General features: G+C 42.4%; 1 protein-coding gene across 1 annotated transcript in view; it reads left to right on the top strand.

Moving 5' to 3' along the window:
- Positions 1 to 1,450: 1,450 nt before the first annotated feature.
- The window catches only part of LOC122552627 (5-hydroxytryptamine receptor 1D), a 37,720-nt gene continuing 13,058 nt past the window's right edge, over positions 1,451 to 26,112 (top strand). Inside the window, exons 1-2 of the mRNA XM_043695405.2 lie at positions 1,451 to 2,124; positions 4,411 to 4,571. Of these exons, the coding sequence (XP_043551340.2) occupies positions 1,953 to 2,124; positions 4,411 to 4,571 (333 nt within the window). The 5' untranslated portion in view covers positions 1,451 to 1,952. The remainder of the gene's footprint in view (positions 2,125 to 4,410; positions 4,572 to 26,112) is intronic.

Raw genomic sequence — 26,112 nt, 5'->3', positions numbered from 1 at the left:
GTCTAACCGGTCCATGCTGAACATAATCCCAAACTAAACTAGTCCCACCTGCCAGTTCCTGGCCCACATCCCTCCAAATATTTCCTATTCATGTATTTATCCAAATGCCTTTTATACGTAATTGAGCCCACATCCACTCCTTCCTCTGAAAGTTCATTCCACATGTGCGCCACCCTCTGTGTAAAAAATTGCCCCATGTCTTTTTAAAATCTCTCTCTCTCACCTCAAAATATGTCCCTTCCCCAGTCTTGAAATCCCTTAACCTAGAGAAAAGACACATACCATTAACCCTATCTATACCCCTTATGATTTTATAAACTGTAAGGACACCTGTCAACCTCCCACGCTCCAGTGAAAAAAGTCCCACAGATTCTTTGGTCCAACTCATCCAAGCAAACCAGATTTCCTAAATTAATTAGACTAGATTAGATTACTTACAATGTGGAAACAGGCCCTTCGGCCCAACAAGTCCACACCGCCCCGCCAAAGCGCAACCCACCCATACCCCTACATTTACCCCTTACCTAACATTACGGGCAATTTAGCATGGCCAATTCACCTGACCTGCACATCTTTGGACTGTGGGAGATCTAGTCCCATTTGCCAGCATTTGGCCTATGGTGGACAAACAGGAGACTGGAAGAACACAGTAAGCCAGGTAGCATCAGGAGATGGAGAAGTCAACGTTTCAGGTGTAATCCATGGCCCATATCCACCTGAACCCTTCCTGATTAGATTCCCTACAGTGTGGAAACAGGCCCTTCAGCCCAACAAATCCAAAATGACCCTCTGAAGAGTAACCCACCCCTGCTCTGACTAATGCTCCTAACAACTATGGACAATTTAGCATGGCCAATTCACCTGACCTGCACATCTTTGGACTGTGGGAGGAAACCAGAGCACCCAGAGGAAACCCACACAGACACGGGGAGAATGTGCAAACTCCACACAGACAGTCGCCCGAGGCTGGAATCGAACCTGGGACCCTGACACTGTGAGGCAGCAGTGCGAGCCACTGTGCTGCCCCAATTCATATACTATCCATCTAGCTATTTTCTAATCAGCTCATTCAGAGATATTATTGCAAACCGCTAAAGCAGGTGGGACTTGAACCAGGGTCTCCTGGCTCACAGATAGGGACGCCACCACCTCATCTATAACATCCAGCAGCTCTGATTAAAATCAAAGGCAGCACCTAAGATGTTAACTCTCTCTCTCACACACACATGTGCCAAGTCTGTGTCTAGGATGTTGCAGTATTTATGGGTAAGTGGTGGTCTGTGCTAGTCCCGCCCCCACCTCAGCTCACTCTTGGTGTATGTCTATCCCCCCTCCCACCACCAACACCTCCTTGATGCCAGTGTGGGGTGTGGGAGGAGGGTAATCGGGCGGGGCGGAGTCAGGTGCAGAGCTGACTGCTTGCTGCTGTGGGCAATGTGGAGTGTATGAGGAGGGGAGGCAGAAGATTTTGAGAGAGAGAGAGAGAGAGAGAGGAAAGAAAATACACAGTGACTTTATATCCATCCAGGACCCCATCGAGAACGGAGGCAGCGGATACACCAAGTAGCTGAACTGTCCCATGCAGCTGAGCTTGAGATTCCCTGAAGGATTTTTGTAGCGTGTTTTTATTTAATGAAGAATTCTGGAGGGAGAGAGGAAAAAGAAGAGATGGGAAGAATTTAAGGGGTCATCGCGGACAGGGGATTTTCTTTTATATTTCTCCTGGCTGGTGGATTGGAGTGCCATACCGAGCCCCGGCTACTGCTGTTGGGGGACGGGGGTGTGGGGTGCAGGGACTGACATTAGCCCGGGTTGGGGCCCCCTTCCCCCCGGGGAGGGAAGAGGAGGGGGTCCTCAGCTGATCGGCGGCGCTGGGGCAGCCGGCTCCCCGGGGCTATGGGCTCACCATCAGCCGCTGCCCACCTCCCCAGGGGCGACACTGCCGCCTGAGCATGGAGACCCCGCCGCTTCTCCTCGGCAACCTGTCGCTCGGAGCTGCCGGCACCGGCCAGAATCGCTGGCCGGCCCCCAGCGCCTCCCCTCCCGGCTCCGGATCGCCGTCCGTCCCGGTCAAGATCCTCCTGGAAACCATCATGGTCCTGATGTGCCTGGCGGCGATTGCAGGTTTGTATCAGGGTCACTGCTCCCTTCTGTGTCTGTGTATATGTCTAATTCTGTGTGTGCAGGTGTCTATGTGTATGTCTATGTCTCTCTAGGCATCTGTCTCTGTCTCTGAGTCTCTGTGTCAATTGTCTGTGTGTCTGTCTCTTTCTCCATGTCTCTGAGTCTGTGTGTGTCTCTCGCTTTTTGTCTGTTTTTGTGTATGTCTCTGACTGTCTCTCTCTGTGTCTGTGTGTGCGCCTCTCTGTTTTTGTATGTCTCTGTGTGTCTCTCCGTCTCTGTGTCTCTGACTGTATGTCTCTCTGACTCTTTGTCTGTGTGTGCTTCTCTCTCTGACTCTGTGTGTCTCTCTGTCTCTGACTCTGTGTGCCTGTCTCTGTGCGTGTCTCTCTCTAACTCTCTCTCGCTCTCTGTGTGTTCTCTCTGTACATGTATCTATCAATAGGACAAGCAACCATCTCCTCCCTGCTTAAAGTCTTCACTTTATCGTCAACTGAAACGTTCAAAACTACCAAATACTTGAAAAGTGAGATCCATAAATATTTAAACAGAAACATTTACCCTAATTATTTCTCTATGTTAATGTGTGTGGAATTATATATAAACCATGTAGATCAAAATATACCAAGCATTGGGATTTAATCAGCAAAACAGAACGGAAATAATAATTGCAGCATTTAATGAGGGAGAAAAGATTGGGTTTGATGATTGAGTACATTCTGTAAACCTTTCCTTTTCACAGGGTTGCAGTCCAGATAGTGTAGCGGCAATTCTCGGCTCACGATCTGGATTTGGACAATCCTCCAGCTCTGCTCAGTCCCAGGGGAACTGGGAGGATCAAGGCTGTTCTAGCTGTGACCCCAGCCACCAACCTCACCCCACCCCTTCCACTCCACCAACCCCCACTTTACCAGCCATCACCCCAAACACCATCACCCACCACCCACCAATCTACACCACTCACCCACTCCCCACCACCCAGCTCCTAACCCCCATACCCCATCATCCACTATGACCCCAGCCACCACCTAGGTCTAGACCACAAAGATCCCTCTCACCAATTATACACACCTAGAGTGTATTGCTGGGAAAGCACAGCAAGTCAGGCAGCATCCGAGGAGCAGGAGAATTGACATTTTGGGCATAAGCCCTTCATCAGGAATGAGGTTTGTGAGCCGGGGGGGGGGGGGGGAGGGTAGAGAGAAAAATGGGAGGGGGGTGGGGCCGGAGGGAAGGTAGCTGAGAGTGTGATAGGTGGATCAAGGTGGGGGTAATGGTGATAGGTTGGAGAGGAGGGTGGAGCAAATAGGTGGGAAGGAAGATGGACAGGTAGGACAGGTGATGAGGGTGGTGCCGAGTTAGAAGATTGGATCTGGGATAAGGTGGGGGAGGGGAAATGAGGAAACTGGTGAAGTCCACATTGATCCAGTGTGGTGGGAGGGTCCCAAGGCGGAAGATGAGGCGAGTCTGCTTCAGAACTAACCCCTTGGCTCACAAGCCTAATTCCTGATGAAGGGCTTATGACCAAAATGTTGATTCTCCAGCTCCTCAAATGCTGCCTGACCTGCTGTGCTTTTCCAGTGCCACACTCTTAACTCTGATCTCCAGCATCTGCAGTCTTCACTTTCTCCTAATTATACAGATCTAGACCACGCAGACCCCTGCCCCTTTATACAAGTCTAAACCACCCAGACCCCACTGTCCCATTATACAGGTGTAGACCACCCAGACCTCTCTCCCTGTTACAGAGATCAAGAACTCCAGGTGCTCCATTGCATAGATCTGGACTTCCAGACTGTCTCCCTGATTAGGTAGGTGTGGTTCCTGCAATCCATCTCCTCATTGTGTAGGTCTACATCCCTGACCCTCTGCCACATTCACAACTCTATAACCTTCCCTCTCTAATGTCTTGACTGCAGTCACCATTTCTTTTATGAGGGCTGGACTCCAGAGCAAACTCCCCTCAAACCTAAACACATCAAAATTCCCAGACCCACACATGTCAAAGTCTCAGACCCACACTGGTCAAAGTCCCAGACCCACACTGGTTAAAGTCCCAGACCCACACAGGTCAAAATCCCAGACACACCCAGACACCTCAGAACCCTTTAGTCCATCCCCAGGTTTCTAGTTTTCACACCAACCTTCCTTAGACCTTTTCAGTTCAGTTTAGGTTTGAATGCAATAATTCCCTCCCAGAGTGGTTCCTTATCCACCCCTCTTTCTGCCTTGACAATATGGAATTATTTTAATTTTAGGTTTTAGCATTTTTCAAAAATGTCATTTCAGGTAACGTTCTGGTGATCACCATTATTGTTGTGACTAAACATTTCCACTCAGTGACCTCGGTATTTCTGGTCAACCTGGCTGTCAGTGATTGTTTGGTGGGACTGGGAGTCATGCCCTTCGTTGTCCTGTCGGTGTTTTACCAGGATTGGAACAAATACAATGTGAGTGTTATATCCAAACGTTGGCTGTCTGATGCTCGCACTTTGCTTCCAAAACTTACTTTGAAAAGTAGATTTGTATGGAGTTGGCACAATCGAGAACTGAAATAATTGCTATGCTTGAAAGATTTAATTTTTACACCATACAAAGTAAAAGAGGTGTCATTAATCAATGCTTGAAAAAGGATGATGAATGAGATTTTTAAAAATCCACTCAGGGGATGTGGGCATCATTGGCTGGACGAGTAATTATCTCCAATTCCTACTTGCCCTTGAGAAGGTGGTGGTGAGCTGCCATCTTAAATCACTGCAGTCGATGTGCTGTAGGTAGACCCACAATGCCGTTAGGGAATTCCAGGATTTTGACCCAGTGACAGGGAAGGAATGGTGAAATATTTTAGGATATAAGTCAGGATGGTGAGGAGCTTGGAGGATAACGTGCAGGTGGTGGTGTTCCCATGTGTTTGTTGCCCTTGTCCTTCTAGATAGTAGTGGTTGTGGGTTTGGAAGGTGTTGTCTGAGAATCCTTGGTGAATTTCCGCAGTGCATCTTGTAGATGGTACACTCTGCTGCAATAATTGTTGTACAAACTCCTATTAAGCATCAGACATTGTTTACTCTATTGTGAACTGTTATACCAGTGAACACTTGTATAAACACTAGCTGTAACACTTGGGTAACCTTTTCAAATCAGCAACATGCATATTTACTTCGTGACTTTAACATAATAAAAGAGTGCAAGCACTTCATTAGGGTGATAGCAGACACAGTTTGATATCAAGGAGACCTTAGGGCAGATAATCAGAAATGTGGACAATGGTTTTAAGGACCACCCTGCAGGAGGGAAGAGCAGGGGAGAAGTTGAGAGAGGGAATTCCAGCACTTAAGACATGAGGAGACACAACTCTCAGTGGTGGGGTCATTACAATGTTTAGAAGTGCATGAGGCTGGTAATTGAGGCTCCAAAATATTTTGGAGGCTTGTATATTATTGGGATAGGAAAGGGTTAAGTTGCTGTACCGAGACTCATTGCTGAATTCTCAACACAAGGCACATGCAGAACTCTTTTACGCGAGCTTTCCAAATCAGGATGCTAAAAAGAAAAGAATGTTAGCAGAGAATTTAACTAAGAAAAAAGACTTCTATAACAATAAAATACAATTTTGAGGAATATATATATCTGATGTGACAATACTCCATGTTCTAACTGTTAAAGTACTGACTGACTGACCCAGCAACACCTCAATGCACCTGACTCTCTGAATCCTTTTGAAAACAATTCTTAACTGTGAATTATTTCAGTTATCTTGAGAATGTTTCAGAACAGATGGTAAAATTCCAGATTTATGCACATTAGAAATGTGTACTCAATATATTGGCTCATCAGAGAGTTCTTTAAGAGAACACAAGCAATATTATAAGCAAAAATAGAAACAAATAAAACTGGAAAACGTTTAGCAGGTCTGGCAACATCTGTAGAGAGAATCAGAGGGTAACATTTCAAGTTGACCTTTCATCATCAGATATTTCTTTTCACATATATCCCAAAACTGCAATTTAATTTTCAAGAAAGCTCTTCCTTAATATTAAAAAAAAACTATGTTAATATTATCAGCTTTTTATTTAGGATATTCCATTAGTTCCCCAAAATGTAATTCCAGAGTTAGGCATTGTAATTCTGTAAGTTTGATCAAGGCCACTGCTTCGTGATTTCACAGAAAGCCAGAGAGAATTGCAGAATTTAAGCTGCAAAAATACTGATGAGCCAACCAGGAATCCAAGCAATAAAAACATAATATGACTCATTTAGTCACCATAAACTGATATTCTAACTTAGAAATGGACAGAATCATGGAAAACAACCTCCAAAATGCTTCTCAAAATTCTGGAGACCCAGGCAATAAAAATGAAAATGAACTCATTTGGAGCACCATAAACCAGTCATGATTCTTTGAATGATTATCTTTGAGGAGACTTATTTTCCATGAAAGAGCTGAGATTTGACATATTATACCATTGGAGTTTTAATATCAGTTTTCATACCTTTGCTTTTGAGGATATGAGAATGGATTTCTAAGAAATGGCTGTCTGATCCGTGAATTGAAAAGCATTTATTTTAAACTCTCCATTGTTTTCACTGTATAAAGAATGTTACAGAATCAAATTCATCTTTTAGATCTAGCTTTTACGTAATGGAAATTGCAATACAGCAATTGGATGTTAAAAGACAGCACTCAAGGTATCTGTGTTTTTTAATTCATTCATGGGTTGCAAATGTTCCAATTGAATAGTGGAACAGGTTCAACGGGCTGAATGGCCTACTCGGCTTATTTTCTATGTTTCTGGTTGGACATCATCTGAAGTATTATGTACCATTCAGGGCAGGATATGTTGGTCTTGGGAAAATACATTTTAGATTCATAAAAACATCACCAGGGCTCCAAAGGTTATTAGAAGAGATATCTAAACTAGACTTGCATTACCTGGAATGTAGAAGGTGAAAAGGTGATTTAGCTGCAGAGTTTCAGAATTTTGAAAGAGATTAGTAGAATGGTAGTGTGAATGTTTTTCTACAAACACTGAAACAGGCTGAAGGAGCTGATTGGATTCCTTCTTCCTGTATGTATGGAATTGTTGAAAAGTCAGTCAGTGGCATAATTGTCCATGTGATGTGTCTGTTATTTACACAATCTACAGGATATTTATGGATGAAGAAAGTTGTGCAGTTGGTCAAAGTCCATGCAGAAGACCCTACAGTCCTTCCGTGATGGGAACAGGAGGTGGTCTTTCAGCGCTTCAAACCTGTCTCCCACTGAATGAAATTATGATTTTTTCCTTTAACTCCATCCAGCTAACTTAGCTTCATAACCAAAAATCCTTTTGTCTAACAAAAAGCTAGTGATCTCAGATTTAAAATGATTAATTGACCTATCATCTATTCTTTTTGTGGAAGAATATTCTACACTTTGACCATTCTTTGCGTGAAGAGGTCTTTCATAAATGAATGCCTGACATTTATTTTTGTATCATGTATCCTTTGTCCTAGACTCTTCACCAGTGGAAAATGTTTCACACTACCCACCCTATTAATTTGTTTAAAAAATCTGAAACTTCTCAGTTAAATCACCGTTTCACCTTCTACATTCCAGATAAAGCAAGTCTATTTTAGATATTTCTTCTCATGATCTTAGGAGCCTGGTAACGTTCTGGTGCATCTGCAATGCACTTTTTCCAAGGCCAGCATATCCTACTGCAAACAGTATGCAATACTTCAGATGATGACTGACCAGGGTTTCGGTACCTATCATATAAGTCTATTTAGTCTTTTTGATTGTGATTTGTACTTGACTACTACATTTCTGTGATCTGCATTCACGGAGTCCTACTTGGACCTTCACTGGTCCAAAATTCTTTATCATTTAGATAATAGTGAACCCATCGTTTTTTTATGCAAAGTGTATAACCTTATCTTTACCTATGTTGAAATCCACCTAATACTGTTTCACCCACTCACTTCATCTATCACTGACTTTCTGTAATTTTTTGCTCCTGTCTACACTTCTTACTAAATCATCAATCTTTGTGTCATTAGAAAACGTGGATACGTGGCTCTCCACTATGTTATCTAAATTATTAATAAATATAATGAATAGTTGAGGACCTAGCACAGATCCCTGTGGGACATCACTAATCACTTACCTTCTATTCAAAAACATATCCATTATTCAACTCTTTCTATCTCCTAACCAGTCTCTTAATGAGGTCAATGATTAGCCTTCAGTTTCATGATTTTTAATTTTAGCTAACGATCCTGTATGTGGAAACTGACAACAGAGGAAATCCAGTTACCATGGTCCACTCGGGAATCAACAACAAAAGCATAACAAACAATTAGGTTCAAGCAAACTTTTTTGTTAACATTTATTTCTTCATGGGTGTGGGTGTTACTAGTTCAGCAAACATTTATTGCCAATTCCTACATTAACTGTAAAGGAAGAGAGTAGCTAAAGTAATCATTGGTCCATAGAGGGAGAGACAGGGCAAGTTATGGAGTAATGAGAAAAAGGCAGAAACAGTGAAATAATTTGGATGTAGGTTTGCTCGCTGAGCTGGAAGGTTCATTTCCAGATGTTTCGTCACCGTACGAGGTAACATCTTCAGTGAGCTGCCGAATGAAGCACTGATGGTGTAGCTGGCTTTCTATTCAGATGCTTGTGTTTCCTTGGCTTGGTGATGTCATTTCCTGTAGTGATGTCATTTTCTATGATGATGTCATTTCCTGTTCTTTTTCTCAGGGGGTGGTAAATGGGATCCAAGTCAATGTGTTTGTTGATCGAGTTTCGGTTAGAATGCCATGCTTCTAGGAATTCTCGTGTGTGTCTCTGTTTGGCTTGTCCTAGGATGGATGTGTTGTCCCAGTTGAAGTGGTGTCCTTCCTCATCTGTATGTAAGGATACAAGTGGGAGTGGGTCATGTCTTTTTCTTTTAGCCTAGTTTTAGCCACCAGGATATATGAACATCAATTAGCCACAAAACAACATGACCCTCTCTCACTAATACATCTCAATAGAAAGCGGGCTACACCATCAGTGTTTCATTCAGAGACTCACTGAAGATGTTACCTAGTATGGTGACAAAACATCTGGAAATGAACCTTCCAGCTCAGTGAGCAAACCTACATCCAGAACCTCAACCTGAGCTACAAATCTTCTCAAAACTTGCTAGTGAAATATTTTATCTGACTTCATGGTAGAAGACTGGAGATACATGTCTGAAGTATGAAATCTGTTAGGAAAACTCTAGAAACTATTGTTAAGAAAGTCTTAATATCAAAGTTGGAAAATTATAGTATGATCAGACAAAGTCAACATGATTTTATGCACGTTATATTATATTTGATAAGATTATTAATTTTTCAGGATCTAAGCTGTTGGGCCAATCAAGGGAGCCAGTAGAAAATAGACTAGATAGCTGGGACCTTTTGTCACTGGAGCTTAGGAGGTTGAGGGGTGACCTTATAGACGTTTATAAAATCATGAGGGGCATTGATAAGGTGAATAACAAAAGTCTTTTCCCCTAGGGTGGGGGAGTTCAAAAACTAGGGGGCATATTTTTAAGGTGAGAGGAGAAATATTAATAAAGGACATGAGGGCAATGTTTTTACACAGACAGTGATTTTATGTGGAATGAATCGCCAGAGGAAATGATAGATGCAGGTACAATTACAATATTCAAAAGATATTTCTGATAAGTTCATGAATAGGAAAGGTTGAAAGGGAAATGGGCCAAACACAGGCGAGTGGGACTAGTTTAGTTTGGGAAGATAGTTGGCATAGTTTGACCGAAGGGACTGTTTCCATGCTGTATGACTTTATGAGATTTTAGATTAGATTTCTTACAGTGTGGAAACAGGCCCTTTAACCCAACAAGACCACACCGACCCTCCAAAGAGTAACCCTCTGAAGAGTAACCCATATCCCTCTGACTAATGCACCTAACACTATGGGCAATTTAGCATAGCCAATTCACCTGACCTGCACATCTTTGGACTCTGGGAGGAAACCGGAGCACCCGGAGGAAACCTACACAGACACGAGGAGAATGTGCAAAGTCCACACAGACAGTCACCTGAGGCTGGAATCGAACCTGGCTCCCGAAGGTATAACTATTGGTGAATCACACACAGCTAAGTAACCTTGTTCAGAAGTTATAACTAAGCTAGAATTAATGTCAGGAAAAAAAAACAAAAGAGAGAAGGATGAAGATGATAAAGAAATTGGAATTTTAGCACAATAACCTTAGCACTCCTGATTTCATTGTGCAGCTCTTTACCAGGAGCACCTTGCGTTGCATTGTGAGACATTCGTTTATATCCATGGGCTTGTTTTACTATCTTTGTCTCCAAACCAACCACCATATCATTTTTATGGATTAACTTACTACATAGTATGCCAATTTTTCTCAATGCAGTGATTAACTCTCGGAGATTTCTGACCCTCTAAGGAAAGCTGGTATCCATCTGACCTTTGTATCTTGTTAAAAGTGGAGGATGAAGCACTATTTCTCAGCAGTGACTTCCAGGAGTCATTTTTAAACCATGTTCACTTACAAGATATAGTTGTGTGTTTTTGGATTAGTATTGGAGTTACTTAATAGTGAGATGCAGATTATGGTTCTCTGCAACATGTTAACCTGTTGTATGGCCTGCGTGCAGATCTCTGATTTTCTATATCAGGGTTGGTGGGATGGGCATCTTCAGAATTAAAACTTACAGCAGCAGTCAAATCAGATTGTTCAATGTTCTCCTGGTTGACCAACCTATCTTCCATAAACCTGAATGCATTGTTAACTTTGCTGCTTGTGTCCACCAATATCCATTGCTTGCTTGACACCAACATCCATTCTCTCCTATGCTCACTGACTTACATTGGCTCTCAGTTCTACTAATGTCTCAGTTTTAAAATTCTCTTACTGTTTCAAATCTCTCTGAGGTCTCACTCTTCCCTATAAGTCTGTAATACCCTCCAGCCCCACAACCCACTGAGATAGCTATGAAACTCCACTTCTGGTCTCTTGCACCTCCCCGATTTTAATTGCTCTGCCATTAGCAGCAGTGTCTTTGGCTCCCTAGTCCCCAAGCTCTGTAATTCATTCTTTAAACCTCTCTACCTCACTAACCCACTGTCTTTCTTTAACACCTGTTAACACCTATATCATAGACTATAAAATCGTAAGATAGGAGCAGAATTAGGCCATTCGGCCCATCCAGTCTGCTCCATCATTCAATCTTGTTGACATGTGTCTCAACCCCATCGTCCTTCCTTCTCCCCTTAACCCTTACTAATCAAGAACCTATCTATCTCTGTCTTAAAGACACTCAATGACTTGGCCTCCATAGCCCTCTGTGATAATGAGTTCCACAGGCCAGGGCTTTCAGTCTTCAATCTTAATATTTGTTTCTGAAACTTGGTATTTTGTGAAGTGTCTCAGGATGTTTTTCTGCATTTATAGGAATGGAGGTTGTCAGTGTTGTTGTTTAAAGCAATGCTAATGGTACCTTATCTGTGCAGTGCACCCAGCAGATGTCAAAGAAGTTATATGTTGTACGTGGTGTGAGTGGAACCAGCTTAGTTTTAACTCCTAAACCAGACTGTTGCTATTCTCAGGGACAAATGTATTTTGAGCTATAGGGAGAGGCTGAATATGCTGGGGCTGTTTTCCCTGGAGAGTCGGAGGCTGGGGGGTGACCTTATAGAGGTTCATAAAATTAAAATTAAAAATTAAAAATGGATAAGGTAAATAGACGGGTCTTTTCCCTGGGGTGGGGGAGTCTAGCACTAGAGGGCATAGGCTTAGGATGAGAGAAGCAAGATTTAAAAGGGACCGAAGGGGCAACTTTTTCAAGCAGAGGGTGGTGCGTGTATGGAATGAGCTGCCACATGAAATGGTGGAGGCTGGTACAATTGCAACATTTGAAAGACATCTGGATGGGTACATGAATAGGAAGGGTTCAGAGGGATATGGGCCAAATGCTGGCAACTGGGATTAGATTAATTTTGAATGTCTGGTCAGCATGGATGAGTTGGACCAAAGGGTCTGTTTCCATGCTGTACACCTCTCTGACTCTATGACTCTATTATCCTGTCTAAACCAATGTCACACACTAAATCTCTTGCTAATATCTACACAATGGAATCTAGAATGAAGAAGCACAGCAGGAGGCTACTCACCCCATTGTGATTGTGTTGGCTCTTTAAAAGGGCTATCCGATTAGTTACGTTCAACTACCCAGTCACTTGGGCGCTCAGTGAAACTAACATCACGAAAATAGATTTGGACATTGTCTCATTGCAGCCAGTGGGAGCTTGCTGTGCGCAATTTGGCTACTGCATTTTCACCCACATTTCAAACTTTATTTCCTTAGCTGAAAAGCACTTTGGGACATCCCAAAACTGTGAAAGGCACTGTACAAATGCTAGTCTTTATTTTTCTTATCTTCAGTGGGTAGTCAGAAACGTTAGGGTGACACTCCTGCCCTTGAATAAGTAGGATCTCCATCCTTATCAATAGCTGAAGTGTAATGGCAAGAGACTCCCACAGAGGTAATACTTTATAACATTTCTTATAGATCTATGCAGGAAAGAGACACATTTCGGGAATTTAGGGTTTGGTTCCCTGCCTCAGTAAAGGGGCTGACAATCCCTGTTCTCTGGGATGAACTGTCAGGGAAATAATGTCTGGTTGTATGCGAGTGGGTGGAAACTCAAAGCTTTAAGTTTGTGTAGATCTCTACAATCAGTGGGTGGCCGAGTCACAAGATGAACAATTTCATCGCCAACAACTCTGAATACCTACTCACACAGCTCATTCTCACATATGAGAAAATCATTAATAGCTGATACGGGCATAATAAGCAAGCAACAATGGCTTTCTCCCAAAGGGGCTGAAATATAACGGGACTGTGTTAACTCTTCATGGTACATGAGGATTCGCTAATTAATCTCCCAGTGGAGCTTGTTGAGTATGAGTGAAACTGGTGACAGGTCATGGCCTGCTCGTTACCTGAACTTACTATAATGCAGACCTAGGGATGGGTCTGTAGAACTATCTGTCCGGGCTGGGACTAACCCATGCACATCACTAGTTGTGGCTCTGTTTTGGTGTTCAACAATAAACAACGTTCCTTTCCAGTCAGATTACCTGGGTTATAACATGAGCGATGAGAGTCAAGAAAACTTTCCACCAGTCCTGCCTTCCAATGGAATCAATAAGACTGTGATAGGGAAGTTATTGAAATTGCTGGGAAACTGGAATCTTGTGATGCAGTGGGTAGGCCCCAGTGCACCGAAAGATTGAGAGAATATTTTCAGGCAAATGGGATTTAATGGCTTCACTAACAAAACGTCACTCTCCCCACTGTTTGTGGGGCCCTGATTTTCAGCATCAGAAAGAGTTTGACCTACTCACCAACCCCGGAGACAAAATCCTCTGGTGAACTGACAGATATAGTAGCAGACACTATGACCCGAAACCATCTGTTATATTGCAGTGTTACAGGTTTAACATGGCTAATAGAGTTCCTGGGAACCAGTTGCTGAATTCTAAATGAGATTGCGGTAAATGGCAGTGAATACGGTTTTGCACTTCAGGGAATGTTTGTAGAGTTAATAATATTCCGATTCAAAGGAAGCTACTAACTGAACGAGATCTGCACCTCAGGAAACTGGCCCTTTCCCGTGAAAATGTGGGAAGAGAGGCTTGGCAGCTTCAGAGCTCCGTAGGCAGTACTGTCCTCAACCTTGGATGACCTCCCTACCATTCCCGATGAGGGGCTCCTGCCCAAAATGTCGATTTTCCTGCTCCTCGGATGCTGCCTGACTTCCAGTGCATTTCCAGCACCACTCTAATCTTGTCCCTACCATAGAGTCAAGTCCCCAGTGGATAATACTCGCGGCTCCTATTTGTTACCGAGGAACAGAGAAGGAAGAACAGGACAGCACGGGTGGCACAGTGGTTAGCACTGCTGCCTCACAGTGCCAGAGACCTGGGTTCAATTCCCGCCTCAGGCGACTGACTGTGTGGAGTTTGCACGTTCTCCCCGTGTCGGCGTGGGTTTCCTCCGGGTGCTCCGGTTTCCTCCCACCAAAGATGTGCAGGTCAGGTGAATTGGCCATGCTAAATTGCCCGTAGTGTTAGGTAAGGGGTAAATGTAGGGGTATGGGTGGGTTGCGCTTCGGCGGGGCGGTGTGGACTTGTTGGGCCGAAGGGCCTGTTTCCACACTGTAATGTAATGTAATGTAATGACAGCACAGGAACAGGCCCTTTTGCTCACCAAGACTGCAATGGCACATGATGTATTTCTACACTAAAATCCTTTTGCCTGAGAGGTCCTTATCCCTCTATTCTCTGCCTATTCATATATCTGACAAGATGCTACATGCTGCTATAGTATCTGACTCCATCATCTCCCCTCACGGCACATTCCTGGCACTTACCACCCTCTGTGTAAAAAATATCTTGCCTCTCACATCTCCTTTAAACTTTCCCTGTTTTACCTAAGACCTGTGTTGTCTAGTAATTGACATTTATACTCTGTGAAAAGGACTCCAACTATCCATTCTATCCATGCCTCTCATAATTTTGTAAAGACTGTCAGGTCACCCCGTCAGCCTCTGAAGTTCAAGTGAAAACAAACCAAGTTTGTCCAATCACTCCTCATGTCTTAATTTTTGCTCATCTATGCTGTCTGTTATTAATATAGATACTGTGGTATGGTGACACAAACTTTTCACTATTTCACTTTTCACAAACAAGTGACAATAAATGACTATTCTATTCTAGCAAACAAACCAGGTAACATCCTGGTAAACCAATTCTGTACCCTTTCTGAAGCCTCCACATGCTTCTGGTAGTGTGGCAACCAGAACTGTATACAATATTCCAAATATGGCCTAACTAAAGTTCAATCCAGCTGCAATATGACTTTCCAAGTTTTGTACTTTGTTTTCTGTATTCAGTGCTCCTGATGTGGTCTGCTCTACATTGGGGAGACCAAACATAAACATAAAATGGGCACATTTTGCCAAGCATCTCAGCTGGGCCTACAGGGATGGACCTGACCTCCCAGTCACCACCCATTTCAATTCCCCCTCCCACTCTCTTTCTGACATGACCATCCTTGGCCTCCTCCATTGCCACAGCGAATTGGAGGAACAACTCTTCATTTTCAGTGTGGAACAATGCGTTCTCCAATTTCGAATAACCTCCCTTCCCTTCCCCTGACTCCCATTCCAGTCCCTCCTCCTCCCTTCCATTCCTCTGATTGACCCCTCCTTCCAGCAACCAATCGGAATCATTCTTCCCATCGACCAACCAGGCCGTATCCTCTACCTGTGTTCACCTATCACTAGCTCACCAACCTGCCCCTCTCCCCACCCAAAATCTCTCCCACCCCGCTTCCCTTTTATCTGCAACTCCCCTTAACCCCCACCCTGAGTCCTGAAGAAGAGTTATGCCCAAAACATTGACTTCTTCACCTCCTGATGCTGCCTGGCTCTCTGTGTTCTTCCAGCCTTCTACTTGTTTACCTTGGATTCTACCATCTGCAGTTTTTTATGTCTCTCGCAATTGAAGGCAAACATGCCACATGCCTTCTTGACCACCTTATCCACTCTTCTGCCACTTTAAGGGAACTGTGGGCCTGTATGCCTATGTCCCTCGGTATGTTAATGTCACTAAGGTTTCTACTATGTACTGTACCGTGTACGTCCCTCCTGCATTAGACCTTCCAAAAACATCATCTTGCATTGTCCAGATTAAACTCCATCTGCCATTCTCCATCCAAGTCTCCAATGTATCTATCCTGCTGTATTCTCTGGCAATCCTCCTCACAAACTGCAGCTCTGATCTTTATGTCATCTGCAAACATACCAATCAGGCCACCTACTTTCACTTCCAAATCACTTATATATATTACAAACAACAGCACTGATACCCGCAGAATACCACTGGTCACATATTTCTAATCAGAGAAACACCCTTCCACCACTACTGTCTGTCGTCTGTGACTAAACCAGTTCTGTATCAATCTTACCAGCTCACTGCTGATCCCGTGTGACTCCACCTTCTGTGTCAGCCTGCCATAGGGAACTTTGTCAAAGGCCTTGCTAAAGTGCATGTAGACATCTACCGCTGTGCCTTCATCAATCACCTTTGTCACTTCCTCAAAAAACTCAAATTTGTGAGATGTGATCTTCCCCACACAAAGTCATGCTGGCTATCACTAGTAAGTCTACATTGTTCCAAATACGAGTAAATTCTATTCCTAAGAATCCTCCAATAATTTCCCTACTACTGATCCGTAAGGATTATTGACATGTAACTTCCCAAATATTCCAGTTGCGGTTCTTAAACAAAGGAACAACATTGGCTATTTTCGAGTCCTCTGGGACCTCTCCTGTGACTGAACAGGTTGAAAGGCTTCGAACAGAGCACCAGCAATTTTGTCCCTCCCCTCCCTCAGTATTCTGGGATATAAATCCCAGCAGACCATGGGGACAGTTCTACCTTAATGCTTTTCAAAACTGCCACCACTTCCTCCTTTTTATATTGGCCTGTCCCAGAATATCAACATTATCTCTCTCTAGACTCACCATCCATCATGTCCTTCTCCTTTAGGAATATTGATGCAAAGTATTTGTTAAGGACCTCACGCACTTCCTCCGGCTCCATGCATAAATTCCCTTCTTTGTCTTTGAATGGACCTACCCTTTTTCTTGCTACCCGCTTGCTCCTTATGTAAGCATAAAACACCTTGGAATTTTCCTTAATCCTGTTAGCCAAGGTTGTTTCGTGACCCCTTTTAACTCTCCTAGCTCCCCGTTTGAGTTCTTCCCTGATTTATGTTCTTTGAGGACTCTGTCAGTCTTCTGTTTCCTAAACCTGACATATGCCTCCATTTTCTTTTTGACTAAGTTCTCAATTTCACTTGTCATCCAAAGCTCCCAAATCTTACCATCCTTATCCTTCATTTTCCCAGGAACATGCTAGTCTTGAAGTCTAGCCAATTGACCTGTAAAAGATTCTCACATGACAGATGTGGACTTACTCAAACTGCTCCCCCTAATCTACATTCTCCAGTTCCTGCCTGATATTGTCATAGTTAGCATTCCCCCATTTTAGTACTTTCACCTAGGGCCTACTCTTATCCCTATCTGTAAGTAATTTAAAACTTAGAGAATTATGGTCACTGTTTCTGAAATGCTTCCCCACTGAAAGTTCAAACACTTGGCTGGGTTCATTTCCCAATACCAAGTCTGGTATGGCCCCTTCCCGAATTGCACTTTTTCCATATTGCTTCAAGAAACCCTTCTGGATGCATCTAACAAATTCCACCCCATCCAAGCCCCTGACACTAAGGGAGTCCCAGTCAACACAGGGTTACACAAATACAGGGGAAGGAACAGGAACTTTCTCAATTTATTGAGGTTTCTAATTGCTTGACATAGAAAATATTAAATTGTCAGCGTGGATTTCGAGAGCTTAATACTTCTTACAAGGTGATCAATAAATTCTCCTGAGAGAGTCAGGTTTGTTTTAAAGACAATTCAATTTTTTATTTTGTCCTTGTTTATCCCTCCTGAAAGACATAAAAACAGCAGTTTAAATCTTGCTGAATTTCTGAGTGTAACTGAACCTAGAACCTGAACCTGACTGTTTTGGCTGTTTTTAAGAAATATTCTATTTTGAACGGTCAAATATTCATTCATATTCCATAGAATCTTATAATTATAGAATGGTTACAGCACAGAAGAAGGCCATGCAGCCCATCAAATCCATGCTGGCCCTCTGCAAAAGTGTCTAGATTAGAGTGGTACTGGAAAAGCACAGCCGGTCAGGCATCATCCGAGGAGCAGGAAAATCGACGTTTCGGGCAAAAGCCCTTCATCAGGAATAGAGGCAGGGTGCCTGCAGAGTGAGCTCCACTCTGCAGGCACCCTGGTTTCCAGTATCTGCAGTCCTTGTTTTTACCTCTGCAAAAGTGAACTAGGCAGTCTCACTGTCCCTGCCCTTTCGTTACAAATTTCGCCTGCAAATTCTTTCTCTTCAGAAAATTATTCAATTTCCTATTGAGTGCACCGATTCAACCAGTTCTAACCGCACTTTCAGGAAGTGCATTCTCATGAAACTACTCACTAGATTTTTTCCCTCTTGTGTCCCAATATTTCTGTAATTAATCTATATGTTCAATATACCATGAACATAAATAATTTTATACATATCTAATAAATGATATATGCGTATGCAATTAATCTATACTATATATATATGCCTAATGATTAATATACATATGATCAATGTTTATTAATCAATGTACATTCAAGATAGTGATTAGCATATATATAGCATATTGACAATGTTTACTGTGATATACATATTAGGATTTTTTTTCTTGGTGGGTTTGTATTTTCCACAGGATTCTTTTTTATCTCAGGCTGAAGGAGGATATTACCATTGATGAGATTGTCCTTCGAAAGGGAGGTATAGGATTTATGTAGGTTAGGTATAATATTAGAAAAGACCAGCAGATTGACTCCTTCTCAGTTTACAATGTGGAACATTATGACTGGTAATCAGATATCTAGCAGGAAGGTGCAAGAATAGATTCTCACATTAAAGTGGTGCTGTTAGGATTCAGTGTGTCCTTAGGTAGACACTTTAACTGACTGTTACCCAGTGACACCTGCTGGAAAATGTAGATGTACAAAGATCAGTGAAGATTGTGCAGGCTTCACTGTTATGCTGACCTCCTCGCCACATCTCTCCCTTTCAACCCCACAGCCCATCACTATCAAAAACTATAAATGGCATGTCAACATGACATTGTTTAGATTTTGGAGGGAGATGTTTCTGTGAATGACAGGATCTGTCATTTAGTATTTGGCATCGATATATGTTGACCAAGTGAGGTAAAATAAGGTGTGGGAGGCTCATACACAGTATAAATGTCAGCATATACAGGTGGGTCAAATGGTCTGTTTCTGTGAAGTGGACTCACCATCTCTCTTTTCTCCGATCCTCAATTCCAAGGTCTTGGCTATAGACTTCCATTGGATTGGTCTGTGCTTATGGACAAATTATTACAATGGTTTGTCTCTTCCAGGATGGTCGACGAGATACTGTTATGGACCAGATCCCCTCAAAATAATTTAAGAAGGTAGCCCAGACCCTAACTTTTATTTTTCAAAAGGTAGATATTCCAGGAGTGTTGCAGCAATACTCACTTTATTTACACACTATGGTTGAAACACAAACAAAAGTAAACAGAATTTAGAATAACTTACCTATTTGAAAACTCAACCGTCTCAAAGTCGCAACTTAATGAAGCTGTTCCAATTCCTGCAACATCCATAAGCACACCCCTGGTCAAATGGTAAATTCAAAAATGGGTTCTTACAGGCAGGAGAGAATTCAGAGAGAAAGTTCAGGCAAGACTCTGTTGAAGCTTGGAACCTCTTTTCACTGTAGTTGCTTCTCTGCTACCAGTCGCTCTGACGCCCTGCTAAAAACAAAACCAATCTAGAAATAACCTGAAAAGGGAGAAATGGCCACTCCTCTTTCATTGTACAACTGTTTTTAAAAAAAACCTAAAGGCCTCCTCTGATTGTTGACTTAGGTAGCGTCTGTTAGCCATTTCAGTACCACTGACTTTACAACCCCTCTTGTAAAAAAAACCAAGGTCAACAAACCTTGCTAAACGGGTAGCATTGTCACAACAATCCCACTCTTCTCTGCCATCAGGCATGTTGAAAGGGTTTAGAGGCTGATAATGAATCTGATATACAATACATCTTACAGCCTGTCTAACACTCCCACCCACCCCCATTAACCTTGCTGACCATGAATCTCTCTACTTCTGTCTTAAAAATATTCAAAGACTCTGGTTTCACTGCATTTTGAATTGTGAAGTCTCATAACTCTGAGGAAAATGTTTGCAAAATCTATCTCTTAAATGGACGATGTCTTAAATGGACGATCTCTTAATTTCAAATTGAATTGCTTCACATATCCCCACATTATACTCTATTTACCAGTTGTTTGCCCACTCACTTGACCTATTTGTATTTCTTTGGAGCCTCATTATGTACTCTTCACAACTTGCCTTCTGACTGATCTCTATGTCATCAGCAATGTAAGCAATCATACCTTCAGTCCCTTCAGTGAATCATTTCTATAAATTGTGAAAAGCTGAGGCCTCAAAAGTGACTACTGTGGCATACCAGTCATTACATTTTGCCAACCAGAAAGTGACCCATTTATGCTTTAGTTTCCTGTCAGTTAGCCAATCTTCTATCCATGCCAAATTTCTACCTCTTTTACTAGGGGTGTTTATTTTCCTCAAAGCCCTTTGATGAAACTTTACCGAATTCCAACTAGAAATCTAATTACAGTACATCCACTGATTCTCCTTTATCCATAACATGTTACATCTTCAAATATCTCCAATAAATTGGTTAACAATGGTTTCTCTTTCATAAAACCGTGTTGACACTGCCCAATTCTTGAAGGTTTCTAAGTGTTTTCTATAACATGGTCAGTAATAGTTTTAAATATTTTGTCAATGATGTTAAGCTAACTTGACTGTAGATTCCTGCTTTCTGTCTCTCTACTTTTTGAATAAAAGTAATTACATTCACTACTTTAAACCCAATGCAACTTTCTGTAGAACCCAGAATGTAGGCCATCAGGATCTGGAGACTTGTCAGTTCTAATCCTTCTGGGAAAGCATGTTATTTGGCATATTAGCAAACACCTTTAGAGGTAGATCAACAGTATTTCCTTCATGAATCCTCTCTGTTACCTTATAGACTCATACAGCTTGAAAACAGTCCAACTCATCCATGCTGAGCATGTTTCCCAAACTAAACTAGTCCCATTTGCCTGCATTTGGCCCATATCACTTGAACCTTTCCTATTAATTTACCTGTCCAAATGTATTTTAAATGATGTAACTGTACCTGCATCTACCACTTCCTCTGGCAGTTCATTCCACATACGAATCACCCTCTGTGTGAAAAAGTTGCCCCTCAGGTCCCTTTTAAATCTTTCTCCTCTCACCTTAAAATATATCCCCCTGTCTGGGTGAAAAGATTGCCCCTTGGATCCCTTTTAAATATTTCTCCTCTTACCTTAAACCTATGCCCTCTAGCTTTGGATTCTCTTGCCCTGGTGAAAAGACCTTTGCTATTCACCTTATCTACACGTCTCATGATTTTATAAACCTCTATAAAGTCAACCTGCTACACTCCAGGTAAAGAAGTCCCAGCCTATCCAGTCTCACCCTATAACTCAAAACATCTAGCTCTGGTAACATCCTTGTGAATCTTACCTCATCAAAAAAAAACTGAAATTAGTTAAACATGATTTGTCTTGTATCAAATCTGGGCTGACCTCTTAATTAATTCACATTTGTGCAAGTGATTGAATTCCATCTGGAGTGATACTCACCACTGAGGTGAAACTAACCAGCCCGTAGTTTCAGGGTTGATCCACAGGTATAACATTTATTATTCTCCAGTCCTCTGGCATTAACAGATATCGAAGGAGGATTGGAAGATTATAGCCTGTGTCTTTGTAATTTTCTCCCTCACTTCCCTCAGTATCCTACGATGCATCTGATCTGGTCACAGTGATTTCTAAATTAAGTACAGCTTGCCTTTCTCATAACACTTCTTTATCAAATTTTGTTCCACTAAATGTCTCAATTACCACCACTTTCACTACAACATTGACAGTGTCTTCTTCCGTGGTAAGGACAGATGCTATGTACTCATTTTGTACCTCAGCCATACACATTACCATTCAAAAATACCCTTCACAATCCCAGATCGGCTGCACTCCTTCTTCCTCTAATTAAATACCTACAGAAGGCTGTGATATTTCCAAAACAGAACACATTCTGAAAAGTACTTCAATTGCTCTAACAACTTTGGGACACTTTGAAGTTGTGAAAGGTTATAAATAAATTCAAGAGTTTCTTTGCCTTGCAGAGTAGCAAGAGGCACAGCAGCAGTGTCTGAGTTCTGTTGTGGATAGAATAGAACAAATGTACAGTCAGATTGAAGGGAGAACTTCTAATCTGTGGTAAGGAAACAGTTGCCTGTGCCTCAGCAGCATCCTCAGGATGTCCAACTACTGAGTTAAATTGATGAAGAATTCCAGATTTATGGGAAAGCAGGCTGGAAAGTCGAGCTGAGGCCACAATCAGATCAGCTATGATTTTATTGAAAAGAGGGAAATAGGATTGAGGGGCAGAATGGCCTACTGTTGCTTTTCATAGAATCTCCACAGTTTGGAAACAGGCCATTTGGCCCAACAAGCCCATACCAACTCTCCAAACAGTATTCCACCCAGATCCATTCCATACTTAATTACTCTACATTTCCCCCGACTAACCTACACATTCCTGAACTCTGTGGGCAATTTAGGTTGGCCAATCCACCTAGCCTGCACATCTCATCAATCTATGAGAGGTGGGCTAGAGAGAATAGCTTCGCCAAGGAGGTCGAGATGTTCTTGAAATAAGAAAACAGTATGTTTTTTCACGTGTGAACAATTACAGTCATAGAGTCATAGAGATATCCAGCATGGAAACAGACCCCTCGGTCCAACCCGTCCATGCCGACCAGATATCCCAACCCAATCTAGTCCCATCTGCCAACACCCGGCCCATATCCCTCCAAACCCTTCCTATTCAGATACCCATCCAAATGTCTCTTAAATGTTGCAATTGAACCAGCCTCCACCACATCCTCTGGCAGCTCATTCCATACACGCACCACCCTCTGTGTGAAAAGGTTGCCCCTTAGGTCTCTTTTATATCTTTCCCCTCTCACCCTAAACCTATGCCCTCTAGTTTTGGACTCCCTGACCCCAGGGAAAAGACTTTGCCTACTTAACCTATCCATGCCCCTCATAATTTTATAAACTTCTGTAAGGTCACCCCTCAGCCTCTGACGGTCCAGGGAAAACAGCCCTAGCACATTCAACCTCTCCCTATAGCTCAAATCCTCCAACCCTAGCAACATACTTGTAAATCTTTTCTGAACCCTTTCAACTTTCACAACATTTTTCCGATAGGAAGGAGACCAGAATTGCATGCAATATTCCAACAATGGCCTAACCAATGTCCTGTACAGCCGCAACATGACCTCCCAACTCCTGTACTCAATACTCTGACTAATAAAGGAAAGCATACCAAATGCCTTCTTCACTATCCTATCTAACTGCGACTCCACTTTCAAGGAGCTATGAACCTGCACTCCAAGGTCTCTTTGTTCAGCTACACTCCCTAGGACCTTACCATTAATTGGAAAATGTCAAGAAAGCAAGGGCATGGGTTTGGAGTAAGTCCATCTGGTTGGGGAGCTAGGTTTGGCACAGAGGGATGTGTGGACAGTAGATGTCTGATCTACATGGTAACCTTAGTCCTGGTATTAATTGGTGTTACTCCAATCTATTTATCACAGCTGCAGTATTTACACTTGTGCAGCACTGCAGCCCTGACACTGTGTAAAGAGCTGCTGGCAGATATGTGTTCCTGGACAAACAGAATATGCAAATATGGCACTGAGGACTTTCCATTAGTTTGAGTTCCCTGTGTCCATTCCAAAAACCAGATATGACAATTTAATTTTAAATATAAAAGCTTTCTGACGACACAAAACAAACCATTGCACATTTGCAGAATGCTCCTGTTATGCCTTCAGGTTAAATGGGCCTCCCAGTGTATATTTAGTTAAGTACATAATGTGCGTACACACTCACTGAATGGCTCAGTTTATTTACACAATTCCTTTATGGCTCAGTTCGTGTGTGATTCAGATTGAGTCACACAGATCTGTTTGTGTACAGCATTTCAATGTGAGTCTGTATACAGACTCACTATAGGTCTGTTTATAAATACAGTTTCAGCATGGGCCCTGTGTGTATTTGGTTTCAATATGGATTTGCTTCTGTGTGCAAGTGTACATGGCCTGCTTTAAGGGGAACACCCCTCTGTGTCAAACTGTGAACGTCCCTCACTAAACACCAACTAAATGCTAAGGCTAGATTTCCACAGAATCATGGTGTCTCTTGAGGCCTTTAACAATGACAGGTGAGACTTGGGGTTCAGATGTCCTATTTGCAACATACCCTGCTTTTGCCAGGGGGTGGGTGGGTAGGTGGTGTTAAAGGGGCAGCTAGCTGCTCATGACATATAATGGAAGCCTGAACTCTGCAGGGCTTTGTGAATTGAGTGCTGACTTCAAACACAGCTCATTTTCACTGTCGAATGGATATTATCCAGCATTAATTGCAAATTCTCAGAATAGATTTAAATGCTTTTGAAGGACAGGTAAGGTCTGTAGAGTTGTCAGGCTGTCAAGTTATTTAAAGAGCTTTCTGTTTAGAATATAAAATAAAAAATGCCTGTTTGTATCTATGAGTTCAGTAAAATCTGTGCTATCAGTTTTACTCGCTGTTCAAAAACTGTGCTCTTAGTTTTAATAGCTTTTGTTTACATGCCCTTTGTGATTACTGCTTGAGAACCTTCATTCCCACACTTTAGGGTTTTAAGTTCAAAGTTTGTTTGATAGTCCAAAGAAGTTATTGAAGGATTAGTTGCTTTTGATAGTGGGGGCTACTATGAGTACACATTAAGGGATTAATTACATGGATAGATTTAAAATGGATTGAATGGGTTTTCACGAATGATTTTTTTTAATGTAATGAAATCTGTAATAGATATTTAGAACTGGGTGAATTGGCTTAGAGGATTGGGGTGGCATGGTGGCTCAGTGGTTAGCACTGCTGCCTCACAGTGCCTGGGACACACATTTGATTCCAGGCTCTGGTGTCTGTGTGGAGTTTGCACATTTTCCCCGTGTCCCGCTCTGTGGGTTTCCTCTGGGTGCTCCAGTTTCCTCCAACTGTCCAAAGATGTTAGGTGGATTCGCCATGGTAAATTAGATAGATTGGCCATGTTAAATTGCCCGTATGTCCAGGGATGTGTGGGTTAGGTGGATTAGCCTTGGGAAATGCATGTTACAGGAATAGGATAAGAGGGTGGGACTGGGTGGGAGGATCGGTGTGGACTTGATGGGCCGAATGGCCTGCTCCCACATTGTAGGGATTCTATGCTTAAGGCAAAAAGAGGTGGTTGGGGGAATGGATGGTAATGCAATACCTTCTACAACTGACTGCAGTGACAAACACTTTTGTGTATTCCCCTGGAATAATGAAGAGAGAGGGGAAACAAAAATGGTTTTGTAATAACAAGAACAGCTTCAGAATTTTCAGATCTATTCTCTGTATATCTGCTTTGTTACTGAATCCCAACCTTAGCTTCCTCCATTGGACAAAGTGGTAAAGCCATTGAGTAACTAGTTGGTCAATGCATTAATGTCTTAGCAAGTTATTTTCTGCTCTTAAAGCTGGTCTTGAGAACTGAACTGAAGCAATTTTAAATAATTATGGAACATCTACTTAGGAAGCATTTGAAGTCATATTAGCACGAAGGACTTTCAATGTTTTGCACGTAGGTGAAAGTGAGGACTGCAGATGCTAGAGACCAGAGTCAAGATGAAAGTTGTGCTAGAAAAGCACAGCAGGTTAGGCAGTATCTGAGGAGCAGGAAAATCGATGTTTCAGGCAGGAGCCATTCATCAGGAATGAGGTGCTCTTCCAGCACCACTAATCCAGAATCTGGTTTCCAGCATCTGCAGTCATTGTTTTTACCTTGTTCTTGTTCATAGCAAAACGATTCCAATTTTGTTGAATAATCTGCTACATGAGATTATTCAGACACAGCAACAGGGCAGCAAACATTTAATGTTTTAGGATTATACTACACCAATACACTGTAATGTTACATGACACCAGTATTGACAAAGATAGACAGTGTGAAGGAATTAGTGGAAAGCTCTTCCACTGTCACTGACAACTTGCATTTGTGCAGTGTCTCTAACATAATAAACGTGACCTCAAGATGCCTCAAGGGAGC

This window comes from Chiloscyllium plagiosum, unplaced genomic scaffold (genome assembly GCF_037043375.1).
Source record: "Chiloscyllium plagiosum isolate Xiang-an unplaced genomic scaffold, Cpla_swu_hap1 HiC_scaffold_10, whole genome shotgun sequence".
Taxonomy (NCBI): Eukaryota; Metazoa; Chordata; class Chondrichthyes; order Orectolobiformes; family Hemiscylliidae; genus Chiloscyllium; species Chiloscyllium plagiosum.
Note: the sequence above shows the minus strand (reverse complement) of the source record. Positions and strands in the feature narration are given on the sequence as shown.